Genomic DNA, 14156 nt, shown 5'->3' on the forward strand with positions numbered 1-14156 from the left:
GTAAAATATTTCCCAGTTTGCCATTTTGCCCAAAATAGGTATGTCAGGTTGAATATGATTGAAACATTTGTTTGGGGTATACAATTGGCCTCTGTATTGGGAAATGAGTAAACATATATGTACAAAGTACTGATAAGTAAACAAAAATCGCACTCGTGGGAAGTTAGGGTTGCCCACTGTATTTATATCGGCCACATGGCGTCTTACATCATAATTGAATGACCTAAACAAACATTACAGTCCATAGACTTGGCTGGCAAACGATTTACGTAGTAAAGTGCTCTAAACAAACATTGAAAACATCATAGACGTGGCTGCCATAATCTTCAAAAGCCATGCATTGGAGGGGCCAGCTTTGTGTGGTTTTATTTATTGCAATGTGGTTGTCACAAAAAACCACGAAGCACTCACTCACTGCACACCAGTGTGCGTCCGTCCGTCCGTCCGTCCGCACACTGTTTGGGGAACCTCTGCCAAGATAGCTGATAAGATGGGGACGTGCAGACACAACAGTGGTTTTCCAAAAACCTGGTCCTGGGAGAGTCCTGGGAGAGTCCTGGCTGCTGTTGGTTATCTATCCTTACCAGGAAGTTAATTGGATTTTCACCTTGCAGAGCCTATAAAACCAACAGTAGCTGCGGACGGTCCCTGTGGGCCGGGGGATGGAAGGAAGCCATTGTGCTACAGGAACAAGCACAAACACAATATAGACCAGAATGGGCACGGTATTTGTCATTGTCATTATCGCAAAGTAAACCCCCGACAGGGTGAAGCAGGACCGACGCAAAGCCGAGGCAGGAAATATTGATTAGAAAATGACGCTATTGGCTTACAAGGTTACACTTCCTCCACGACACAGAGGCTGAACAGTGGGTCCGTTATTTCTAAATGGTTATTTCTAAATAACAGACCGCAAGAATGCCTTGATTAGCCAATCATTGAATATTCAACAAAGCCGTGTAATAAATACACATATATGCGTTCCTCTCCTCTCCTGTTTGGTTTTCATTTCCGTCTCTCTCTGTTTGTTACTTGCTACTGAAGGGACCGATGAGATGATGTCAGTGTTGGCCTGCCTCCAGGCCTTCACCGTCTGTGTGGCACTGCATCAGCAACCAACGCAGATTTCCCCTCGCCCCTCTCTCTCTCTCTCTCTCTCTCTCTCTCTCTCTCTCTCTCTCTCTCTCTGGCGCTTTCTCTAAATCTTTTCTATTATTTTTTTTCTCTGTGTGGGCCTCTTGAGACAACACAGTGTTTTAAAGTGTCCCTTCTCTCCAAATGCAGGCATGGCTGATCATGTTTTTCTCTCAATTCTTTCTATATCATAGTTTTTTTTTTGTGTGCCTCCCTCCCCATTTCCTTGTGAACTTAACACTATCTCAGACTCCAAACTTCCATCCTGCAAACCACAGAAACTTTGTTTCACCGTTCTCTCTCTCACACTCACTTTCTCCATCTGCCCTCCTGTTTCCTACAATTAGCTCTCTTAATCACATTTCTCCACAGCCTCTTGTTCCATTTATATTGGGCTGTCTTAAAGGACCACTTCACCCATTTGAAACCTATCTTCATATAATTGGTCCTCACTAATGTATTTTCTTCCACTCAGTATGAGTCTCAGAGGACGACTGTGGTCTGTTCAGAAACCCAGCTACCAGTGATGTCATGGATGGGGGATCTATGCTAATCGAAACTGCAGGCTTTAAATATCTTCTTGGAAAGTTGGCATGCTATAATAGAAGCCATTGTTCTCGCCTAAAATAATTGTTTGAAATGACCAAATCTGCCTAGCGACTTGTCACCCTGGTAGTTGGGTTTGGGAACTGTCCCTACATAGCCCTCTTCTGCAGCCATTCACGTCGGGGTTTACGGCCCGACAAACCTCCCTATTTTCTCTGAATCTAGTCTGCCTCCTCGCAGATTGATCATAACCGCCATGTTCTGTCCTCATTTCTGACTTCATCATGCATCTCGATTACAATATTTACGCTTCTAAAGAGAGGTCAGACTTACGCTGGCGATGTAGTAATGGAAGATTTCACCTCCTGGTTTTGGGGGGGAAACGGAAGGCGTGCGGTTTCAAAGTAAAATCTCCCTCATCTGCTTGGCACTCTAGTGCCTTTATTCTGAAAAAAGTGATAAGCGGTTTCTGCCCGACAGCATGACTGTGGCTAAGAGGAGAGCTAAACCATACAGTAGCTACTAAATAAGAAAATACAGCCGTGTTCTGATGTTCTGGCATTCTGCTGCAGTGTTCACAGCGGACGTTAAAGGACATGGCATCGTGTTGTGTAGTGCCGCGCGGCGCAGCTCGCATCTGAGGTCTACTTGACTTTTCCCCCTCTCTAATGCGTGATAAGATGTTTCCTCTGTTTGCTAGTTCACACAGGAATTGTTAAGGGTCTTTGGTGCCTTTTGTGGGTTTTTTGTTCCCCCTTGCTTGTCACTTTGGTCTCTTTTTCTCTTTTATGTGCACGCATTTCTGTGTCCTGGCTACACGTATACTGTACATCCCTCGCTGAATCTTTAAACTCTCTTTCTCTCTCCAGGTTGACTTTGCCTTCACGGTGTGGCAGAGTTTCCCAGAGCGCATCGTGGGCTACCCGGCCCGCAGCCACTTCTGGGACAGCAACAAGGAGCGCTGGGGGTACACGTCCAAATGGACAAACGACTACTCCATGGTGCTGACAGGAGCTGCCATTTACCACAGGTAAAACAAAGCACACAATGCCCCGCTGTTCCGTTCTATTTTATTGTGTTCTATTTAGGCTGCCTTTTGTTTCTGTGTTCCATTTAGCTCTACCCTGCTGTGTTTTCTTTTTTTTTCTCCTTACCTTGTTCTGTTCCAATTCAATACTATGGGGATCAGAGCTGTGCGTTGTACTTTTCTGTTATTTTCATTTAGTCATCCCACCATGTAATGCCTTGCACTTCATTTCATTGATCTGTACAGTAGATCTATTCTAGATGTTCACCCATTTTGCCATTTATGAGCATGTGGTTTTTGGAAATGTCAAACAACATTTCCCCATGACCGTGTTGCATAGTTCCTGGGTTTAGCTGCATGATGACCCTGTCAGCTCTCATAACGGCGTCACTGAGCTGAGATGGGAGCAGTCTATTAAGAGAAAGCCAGCCAATCACTTCAGCCCAGACGCTCAATCACTTTCAATAAGTCAAGCAATCAATCCATCCAGAAACTGGAGTAATCAGCCAATGAAAAGGGGGTGGAATCCATAGTTCTCTCAGGCATCTCTAACGTGTCATTCCAAACTATATATGGCTTGTGCAAGGACGCGTTGTGATTGGCCAGTGCAACGTTCGACACGGCAACTCGCTCGCTTTAGCTCGCTCGGTGGTCTCTCCCGTGGCTCAAGTTCGCTTGAGACGGCGGACATAGTTATGGCCTAGTCCGCAGTTGTTGTAGGGCGAGAGGCACTTCCGCGTTGGCCACAGAAGAACAGTTGTTGTAGGGCGAGAGGCACTTCCGCGTTGGCCACAGAAGAACAGTTGTTGTAGGGCGAGAGGCACTTCCGCGTTGGCCACAGAAGAACAGTTGTTGTAGGGCGAGAGGCACTTCCGCGTTGGCCACAGAAGCGGGGCGTGGTTTATAAGCACAAGCCGAGTTTTATATAGAGTTGCGAATGTCGCATCTCTAACCATTAACTTAAAGGCTGCATTAAATCTAGCTCATAGTTGGTCAGCCTTCAGCGACCAGGCTGCCTGGGTGCACCAATATCACTTATTTTCAAAGATCAAGCTGTGATCCTGGATCAGCAACTCTGCATCCTCTCAGGAGGACTCTCAGGTGTATCATTGTTTATTATTAGCCATCTAACCTGAGCCTCCTCTCTCGCTCTCTCTCTAACTCTCGCGCTCTTTCTCTGGCTCTCACTCTCTCTCTCTCGCTCCACCTCCTCTTTCCCTTCCAATCCCTCTTTCATTTTTCCGCCTTCCTTTATTCCCTTTCCCTCCCATGTCTCCACTCCCTCCCTTCCTTCCTTCCTCCTCTCCTCTCCTCTCCTTCCATTCCATTACTCTTTGTCTCACACACACTTTCCCCTCCTCCCTCCCATGGTTATTATAGTTTAGCTTTTTTCTTGAGTTTTAATTTGTAGGCCTATTTACTTTTTTTCACTTGACTAGTTTTGATTGGGTTTTAAAGCAGATTTGCTAGTTCTCTACACTTTTAGTTTGTTTTAGAGAGTTTTGTAAGCACATGACAGTTTGTTTATATTTTCATTTTTTGTCTTTGTGTGTGTGTGTGTGTGTGTGTGTGTGTGTGTGTGTGTGTGTGTGTGTGTGTGTGTGTGTGTGTGTGTGTGTGTGTGTGTGTGTGTGTGTGTGTGTGTGTGTGTGTGTGCGCGTGCGTGCGTATATATATATATATAACGTTTTGTCAATTTAGGTTTTCATTATTTTCTAAAATGACCCTGCTTCCTCCCCGTACGTGCAGGTATTACCACTTCCTGTACACCAACTTCCTCCCCGTCAGTCTGAAGAGCATGGTGGACCAGCTGGCCAATTGCGAGGACATCCTCATGAACTTCCTGGTGTCTGCCGTCACCAAGCTGCCGCCCATTAAGGTCACCCAGAAGAAACAGTACAAGGAGACCATGATGGGACAGGTTTGTACTAATGATGACCACGTGGACTAAAGTTCTCAGTCTTCACCACGGATTTCAGTCATTGGGATTCCACAGCAGCCAGTATGTTTTCTATAGAAGCGTCTCTTGTAACTGAAAATAGCCGATCTACAAGCTCACAACATGTCGCGCTATGAAGTGGTGTGAGCTTGTAGATCGGCTATTTTCAGTTATTAATTGTTAACATTATTTGAAGTGGTCAAACTAGAAATGGAAATCACGTTCTTCCATAAACCCGCAATGCTCTCGGATATATCATAAAGCTAGCCTAAAGTTAGCCTCGTTTCTCATCATTTTGGACCGTGGGCTATAGCCCATATCGTACGGCATACTATGGCACGCCGTTTTTCATCATTTTTGAGGATTTGAAAAAAATGAAAAAATAAAAAAAATGATGGGTTATAGCCCATGTTTTTTTAAATTTTGAAAAAAAAGTTAGCCTCGTTTCTCATCATTTTGGACCGTGGGCTATAGCCCATATCAAGCCCATATCATAGCCCATCTCAAGCTGCCGCCCATTAAGGTCACCCAGAAGAAACAGTACAAGGAGACCATGATGGGACAGGTTTGTACTAATGATGACCACGTGGACTAAAGTTCTCAGTCTTCACCACGGATTTCAGTCATTGGGATTCCACAGCAGCCAGTATGTTTTCTATAGAAGCGTCTCTTGTAACTGAAAATAGCCGATCTACAAGCTCACAACATGTCGCGCTATGAAGTGGTGTGAGCTTGTAGATCGGCTATTTTCAGTTATTAATTGTTAACATTATTTGAAGTGGTCAAACTAGAAATGGAAATCACGTTCTTCCATAAACCCGCAATGCTCTCGGATATATCATAAAGCTAGCCTAAAGTTAGCCTCGTTTCTCATCATTTTGGACCGTGGGCTATAGCCCATATCGTACGGCATACTATGGCACGCCGTTTTTCATCATTTTTGAGGATTTGAAAAAAATGAAAAAATAAAAAAAATGATGGGTTATAGCCCATGTTTTTTTAAATTTTGAAAAAAAAGTTAGCCTCGTTTCTCATCATTTTGGACCGTGGGCTATAGCCCATATCGTACGGCATACTATGGCACGCCGTTTTCATCATTTTTGAGGATTTGAAAAAAATGAAAAAATGAAAAAAACGATGGGTTATAGCCCATGTTTTTTGAAATTTTGAAAAAAAAAGTTAGCCTTGTTTCTCATCATTTTGGACCGTGGGCTATAGCCCATATCGTACGGCATACTATGGCACGCCGTTTTTCATCATTTTTGAGGATTTGAAAAAAATGAAAAAAACGATGGGTTATAGCCCATGTTTTTTGAAATTTTGAAAAAAAAAGTTAGCCTCGTTTCTCATCATTTTGGACCGTGGGCTATAGCCCATATCGTACGGCATACTATGGCACGCCGTTTTTCATCATTTTTGAGGATTTGGAAAAAATGAAAAAAACGATGGGTTATAGCCCATGTTTTTTGAAATTTTGAAAAAACAGTTAGCCTCGTTTCTCATCATTTTGGACCGTGGGCTATAGCCCATATCGTACGGCATACTATGGCACGCCGTTTTTCATCATTTTTGAGGATTTGAAAAAAATTAAAAAATTAAAAAAACGATGGGTTATAGCCCATGTTTTTTGAAATTTTGAAAAAAAAAGTTAGCCTCGTTTCTCATCATTTTGGACCGTGGGCTATAGCCCATATCGTACGGCATACTATGGCACGCCGTTTTTCATCATTTTTGAGGATTTGAAAAAAATGAAAAAATGAAAAAAACGATGGGTTATAGCCCATGTTTTTTGAAATTTTGAAAAAAAAAGTTAGCCTCGTTTCTCATCATTTTGGACCGTGGGCTATAGCCCATATCGTACGGCATACTATGGCACGCCGTTTTTCATCATTTTTGAGGATTTGAAAAAAATGAAAAAAACGATGGGTTATAGCCCATGTTTTTTGAAATTTTGAAAAAAAAGTTAGCCTCGTTTCTCATCATTTTGGACCGTGGGCTATAGCCCATATCGTACGGCATACTATGGCACGCCGTTTTTCATAATTTTTCATCATAAATGTAGACGTCTAAATGTAGACGTCTAAATGTGTACGTCTAAATGTAGACGTCTAAATGTGTACGTCTTCTCTTATGGGGGTCCCTGGCATATCTTTTCAAATGGGGGTCCACGGGCTAAGTAGTGTCAATTTGGGGGTCCTTGACATGAAACAGTTTGGGAACCACTGCTTTAAACACTTTAGCACTTTATGAACATGAACAAAATAGATGGGTCCCCCCTGGAACTCCCTCAGGTACCCCTGGGGGTCCCCGGACCCCACTTTGGGAACCACTGCTCTACAAGCTCACCCCATGCCGTGGTGGGGCAGGTTTAGGTCAGGAGTCTTCTCCCAAGAACAAGCAACGTTGAGTTGGTCAAACAATCTACACTAAATAAAACGGTTTGTGTCCTATTACCCAGGGTATTGGCTATATTGAAGAAAATAAACGTGTGTCCCTAGTGTATTCTGGTTATGTCATAATAGCTGAAAAAGGAAAAAGGAGGGGACCAAGTATATACCCTTGGGGGACTCCGGTCAACAGTACATGTACAGTGTGTAGGGATTAGGTAGTTAAGAATGTCAACCGTGTAATTGCGGTGTCTCCTCACTCTCCTGTTTTGCATGCCATCCTCCCTTCTCTGCCCTTGATCTTTCCTTTCCCTCTGCTATACTACATCTGAATGTATCAAGGAAATGGTATGAAATCGGAAAAAGACAATCATAACTTGTTTTAGTGTCATTTTGAATCCTTCTCAATGGTGCAGGCTAAAGTTCTCCGTAGTACTTCCCGAAATAGCCACCTGTGTTTGGGGGCCTTCCAATGCAAAATAGCTCTTTGGCATCGGATAAAAGCTTGAATTAAAGCTCTGTAAACATGGGCTGCTCTCATGAATAAACCAGAACAATCGCACACATTAGAGAAATATAATTACACGGGCTGGTAATCTCAGTCTTTTATAAGTGGTTGCTCTATTGAGGTTAATTATCTCGAAGGTCTAGTTAAGCTCCATCAAAACTAGGCTTTGATCAAGTCAATGAATTGTAGGGATGACATAGTTATGTCAAGCTTCATTTTCACGTGGCTGTTCCTTCAGGCGCCGTTACATGCAGCAAAAGCTCTGATCCAACACATGATGTTTGACGACATGTCAATTTGCATTATCCAGTGGATATGTTGTATCTTAAGCCATTAAGACCTGGAACACACCTGTGACCATTATTTTAAACTGTAGCTGTTGAAAAATAGCAGATCTACGAGCTTGTAGATCTTCTATTTTTGATCAATCTTGAAAATGTGGCGCAAATCTTTGAATATATACAGCAGACATTTATAACTCCTTTATATCTTTTCTTCTGGGGGGGGGGGGGGTCCCTGAAACAACATATTTTCAGATGGAGGTCGGCGGCCAATTACATATAATCTTTTACATTAAATAGTTTGAGCACCACTGACATACGTAGGTCTTTCACAAAACTGTTTAGAAGACATTTTGTGAAATCAGTTCCTCGGGTCTTAATGGTTTAACGTGACTGTTGGTATAGTTGACGTTCCAATCTGTGATCAAATCAGCGATGCATGCTCACTCTCTTCCTTCTCCCGATATCTTTCCTGACAGTCGTCGAGAGCGTCTCGCTGGGCCGACCCCGACCACTTCGCTCAGCGGCAGACCTGCATGAACAAGTTCGCCAGCTGGTTTGGCGCCATGCCCTTGGTCCACTCCCAGATGAGGCTGGACCCCGTTCTGTTTAAAGACCAGGTCTCCATCCTCCGCAAGAAATACAGGGACATCGAGAGGCTCTGACAGGACTGGCGCCCCCTAGGTGGGGACCCTGTGCCGGGGGAGATGCTGCGAGAAAGAGACTCGGTCGAGAGCAGGAGGACTCGTAGTAGGACCACGGCAGGACAAATAGGGGGCGCTACAGCTCTGTCTTCCACTCAGCACATTGCCAATGACCACAATGCCGCTGCTGCTGCCAAGAATTGACAGAGGAAAGAGGGGGGGAAATTTAACTAAAACAAGGAAAGCAAGCAGATGGTGTCTGGATATGAAACTAAAAAGAAAACTAAAAACACAACACAAACACACACAGACAAAGAGATGATCATATTAACAGATGGACATGCCAAACGCCAAACAGTACCGTGTCCACAATGTGCAAATACGCAGCACACACTACTGACGATGAGAACTCTTGGATAAAATATTTTTTTCTATGGATGCCACAAAAATGAACGATAAGGATAACAGAGACCTTCCTACTTTCTAGGCACATGTACAAGACGGTAGAAGAGGGGAGGTATCTGGGAATGCAACCAGCCACAAAACCACCAATCCTACTGACCTGGGACTGACCTGGGCATTCAATGCAAACCCCCCCCCCCACCCACACACACACTCCTCCTTCAACCCCTAAAACCACCCACGTCCACCTCCCAAATCCATATCAGGATCCGTGACTGGACTTAACTGCTGACTCACTACCAAGCCTTGCTTTACGCCCTGGGAAACCCCATTCTTTTATTGTTTTCATCCATCAGTCTTCTGCCATTATTGTGGAAACGACCCCCAAACCCTTATCCTCTCTCTCTCTCTCTCTCACACTAGGTTTGGATCCGATACTCTGCCTTTTGGTATGTCAGTGTGGAAAAAACAAACTGCAGTGTCGGCTTCATGATTGTTGTGTGGTGTGCTGTGAAGGTTTATACAGTAAACCACCATTTCCTGATATTGTCAGCCAACTCACAGCCTTGAGCCAGTCTCAAAACATCCTGTCTGTCTGTCTGTCTGTCTGTCTGTCTGTCTGTCTGTCTGTCTGTCTGTGGCCCATTCCCTGATGTGCCGACAGCAGCTTTTATATTTGGTCTGCTTATCTGTTATCACTAAGTTTAAAAAAAAAACATATCTGATTTTACATCTCATTTCCGCCCCATAAACTGTGAACAGCGGTTGTGCCATTTCTTTTTCTTCTTTTTTTCTCTTTTTTTGTTACTTTTATCAGTTTTCATTCTCTCCTCCAAACTTTCTACTTTCAATTTGAAGTGTGCGTGTGTGCGCCTGCTTGCCTGCCTGCCTGTGCAGAGGTTGAAGAGTTGGCTCATCCAACCATAAACTCACATACTTTTCCCTCAGTTTGAATGAACGAAATGAACATTTCTAGAAGAAATGGAGCAGAACAGTGCATTCTAAACCAGACTCATTTTGTCCGTTTATTCCCCCCTGCGTGGCCTCAGTCAGAGTGCCGCCCTCGCAGCAGTAAATGGTACAATTTAAACCATAACGGGTCGTTATAGTGGCCTGGCGTTATTTCACAGCGTTTTAATTTTCAACGCATCAGTGCCATACTCTAGACTAGAACATTGACATTATGGGCTGCCTTTAAAATCACTTATTGCACATTACTGTACATTGCCAATGTCAGGTCGAGTGACTAGATCCTATCTTCAAGAAATGTCCCTTGGAATATTCCAGTTTCCTGGGCACCGTAGCTCTGCCTTTTTTGTGACATATCACCAGGCCTCATCTTCATTAAAATGCCAAAACGTATTCTTCAACATTCATCAGGGGGAGATACGTTTGGGCATTCACTTAGATGAAGCTATTTCATTTTGGAGGGCTGTTTTATTCCCAGGGCAACAAATATTTGATGAGGCTGTCTCACGTTATGGGCCATTTGGTCGTGGAAGCAGTGACCCTTGACCGCAAGTCCATTAGCTAACGCTAACCGTGGCTGGAAAGACGTTCCAAACGCCTTTCCCGCCCAACTAGCTAGTATTCGTGGCTATCGTTTGTCCATTACGTATGTCCCTCCACATGATAAGCCACCGCTATATTGGAAAACGGGTCAAATTGGAAAATGAGCTTGCCGTCTTGTCTCTCAATTGATCTATTTGAAGGGAGCGGCTATTTGAAAAACATTGCCTTCCTGCTGTACTGTAATGTGCTGCCATTATTAGGACTATATAGTCGCTGTCGGGCAGAAACCTTGTACTGTATGTCCATATTTCACCTTTTTATTATGCTATGGCGTCACACAGAAGTAGCAAAACATCTACTGAGACGCGTTGTGAGCTTGTAGATCTGCTATTTTTTAAATATATATTAAGTGAAAGTGGTTAAGTGTGTTTGTGAGCTTTATAACTATCGAACCAGTACATCAGAACACATCTTCTTTTTTCCATTTCCTGAAATGAGACATACTAGGTTTCCACGCGACAGCCACGATCTGCAGTTTTCATGCCAGACCTCAAGTAGCCTGACTCCACCAGATGAATGAGAGCTTTTACTGTGCTGTTACTGGCCTTTCTGTCACAAGGGACTGAAGCCCCATTTATTCTTTGTCATACGACGCTATTGCATGATGAAAATAGCCAATCTACAAGCTCACAATGTGTCTCGCAACGCATTCTGAGCTTATTCAATTAGGCAGGATAATGTCTGAGCCAAAGCAGTGGTATCCTCCTGCTAACAAATACGTGTCACTCGACCATTGCCATTAATAATGTTTCACATTTTATTTCCTGGTGTTTATGTGAGTGGGTCTGTGTGTAGCTGACGTGTAGGCCTCAACACCGCCTACGAGCTGGTGATATTACACTATCATTCCTTCTTTTCTTGTCTCAACTGTCTTATTGTCTAAATCTGTTGTGTGTCATATGTGACAACAAGTGATTCTACAGCGCAAATGATTTCAGCTTAACTAATGGCATATAACAGAATTCCTGGTTATTTTTTCCTACTCTGGTACATGCTTTTCATATCATGTTTTTATTCACTTTCTTGTAATGTACTTGCACATTGGCCCATGAGTTCGGAGTCTGATTTGCTTGCCAGGAGAGATTTATGTTTTTATCTGATGTGGAGTTGCACCAAGGCTTGTATCTATCAGCAGAAAGCATTCATCTCAGTGATTGTGGAACAAACATGCACACACACACACGCACGCGCACACATGCTCACATCTGGTCCCCGTTATGTGTTCAGTGGAACATATTGTTTGAATTCATGTCAAACCTTTTATATCTCTGATTGCTTCAATTGTTGTTGATCATCTCATGAGCAGACCCCCCAAACCCCCGCCCCCTTTCCTCCAACCTCTTCCCAGCTTTTATGCGACAATTTCACAATACCAGACATTTCAAATACCCTGGAACACACTGTATTGTATATAAGCATATATTTATTTTCACAGGCAAACAAAACCAGACTACAGTATGCAGACGTCGGGGTGACTGAAAACCATAAGACTTTTTACAGTGTGTTGCTGAGGGGACTTTTACGAGGAAAAGGGTGATTTGATTTAGTTTTTTCCTTCACTGACACCAATATACCTTTGTTATTTTTTTTTTTCAATCTGCCTTTGTGTCTTTCTAAAACATCGCTCATTCTCGCCAATTCTGCTCGTATAGAGTCCTCTAAAGAAATGGATTTCCGGACGTATAGCAGAGAAAAACCTTGGTGCAGAAAGCAAAGAATAGATGATATTATGGGCGAATTACTTTAGAATTGGAAGGAAGCCTGAATCATCTTGGCTGCTATCTGAAGCAAATATTTAAGTCCAATGAGGACGATCGGTCGCTGCAGAGTGCCGACAGAGACGTGAAAAAGAATATGCAGCTGCGTCCCCTGAACCAGATGGAAAACATTTTCTCTTTTCTGCTGTAATCTCTTCCCCCGTCCACACAATAATGGCTCTGAGACGGTGACAGTAATGTCTTACCTCTCACGGCTTGTTTCCAGTTCAAATGACTCGACTATTGGGGAACTACTTTTATCTCGCAAATGGAAATACTGCACGCCATCCAAAGTTCCAACGCTTACATTAACCACTTAAAACCCCAGCATCCGTACTGTGTGGGGGGAAACTTTGGCAGAAAATAGCAGATCTACAAGCTGAAACTGCAACACATTGTGAGCTTTTAGACTGCTTGTAGTAGTAAAGCTATTCGGATATCGGAAACATAAAAGTCACCACAATAGAGCCCTGTAGGACTCCAGTCAGCCAAGTTATAGGGTTTAAGTGGTTAAATGCAATTGATTATGTTTTGATCTTGTCCGTGCAGAGAAACCTGAACTATATTCCTGCCGTTATAGCTGGACATTTGATGACATTTGATGAAAGGGAGACATGCAAATTTGCTAATTGAAACTATAAAGACTGATTTATTGCTTATTTTCAGTGTCTCTCACTAGGGCACAGCCAACTATAAATCAAGGTGTAATTCTATGCTTAACACAGCTGTCAGAAGGATTTGTCACGATGTGCCAGCCATTTGTTTTAATGGCAGAGTGTGTGCAGGATACTGTACTTGTCTGTCCTTAATTTGTGCCTTTTTTATGTCAGCGTTTGAGTTCTCCATACACCACACCATCACTGTCTGCCATATGCAGAGATATAGGTATTACATTCAGCAGCAGCACCACCACTGTTTGGTGGTTTTCAGCTAAATTTATATTCCATCGCCTAATGGTGCCGCTTGCCAGAAATAACTAGATTTTCAAGCTTACATACAGCGCATCGTAGTTAGCGTGAGAATCGGTTGTTTTCGGCAAATGACACCGTCGTACTAATGAATATAAATGGAGCATAATTTACCCACCCCTGTCCACATACACTGGATGTATCCCAGATTCCAACCTGTTATACCCCCTCTCCCCATCAGTATTTTGGACACTGTTGCTAAAACGACGATGCATGACCACTTCCTGTTTTTGGGATTATTTATCCGTGATTGACTTATCACGTAACCAATCGGCAGGTTGTTCTGTTGACTAGAGAGGAGTTTTTTTTTTTTTTTTGCTCAGTCAAGCCCAGCTGTCCTGATGCCTTCTCCTCCCCCTACCTTGTAATTAACTGAAGACTTTTATAGAGGTCACGAATGAAATAGAGAAATGCCAATTTTGTAAGAATGATTTATAAAAAAGGAATAAACTCATATTTGATGATAACAGTGTGTCCTTGTTGTTTGTGCCTTTATTGTATGGGTACCAGTGACACCGTATTCGCACTGTGGCCATATTTCTCATCCTACGTTTGCATCCAAGTATGATGATGCAAAATGGCTGCCGTCACCGTGTCAATATGGTGTGTAGCTAGTGGAGAATCTTCTCCATACAAATGTGATCAAACATGCCTGGCCTTATCCAAATTGAATACTTCGGATTGGCTACTGAAGGAACTTGGCATCCATGGACAGGCTCTGCGGCAGACAATCAGAACACTTTCTCAAGCAGCTGAAAGAGGCAGCCAGTGGATCTGGATTAAAAGGAAAGACCCTTGCTGGGATATAAGAACATGACCCCCCCCCCCCACACACACACACACACACACACACATCTGAGAACTCCATTCAAACCCCTCAAACATGAGGGCATATGAGGTATGCGGTCAGCTGTATGGCTGGCTCAGGGAAGAGGACGCCCCTGCCTTGCATAGTCTCGTGGGAGGCAAATCTCAATGATTGGGCATGGGA

At 43.3% G+C, this 14156-nt stretch overlaps 1 protein-coding gene across 1 annotated transcript in view; it reads left to right on the forward strand.

Annotated features, from left to right (window-relative positions):
• Window positions 1–13637, forward strand: part of ext1b (exostosin glycosyltransferase 1b) — a 143086-nt gene extending 129449 nt beyond the window's left edge. Inside the window, exons 9-11 of the mRNA XM_080787717.1 lie at window positions 2550–2710; window positions 4457–4628; window positions 8302–13637. Of these exons, the coding sequence (XP_080643843.1) occupies window positions 2550–2710; window positions 4457–4628; window positions 8302–8487 (519 nt within the window). The 3' untranslated portion in view covers window positions 8488–13637. The remainder of the gene's footprint in view (window positions 1–2549; window positions 2711–4456; window positions 4629–8301) is intronic.
• The last annotated feature ends 519 nt before the right edge of the window (window positions 13638–14156 follow it).

Source organism: Protomyctophum bolini, assembly GCF_963924005.1.
Source record: "Protomyctophum bolini genome assembly, chromosome: 17".
NCBI classification, from domain to species: domain Eukaryota; kingdom Metazoa; phylum Chordata; class Actinopteri; order Myctophiformes; family Myctophidae; genus Protomyctophum; species Protomyctophum bolini.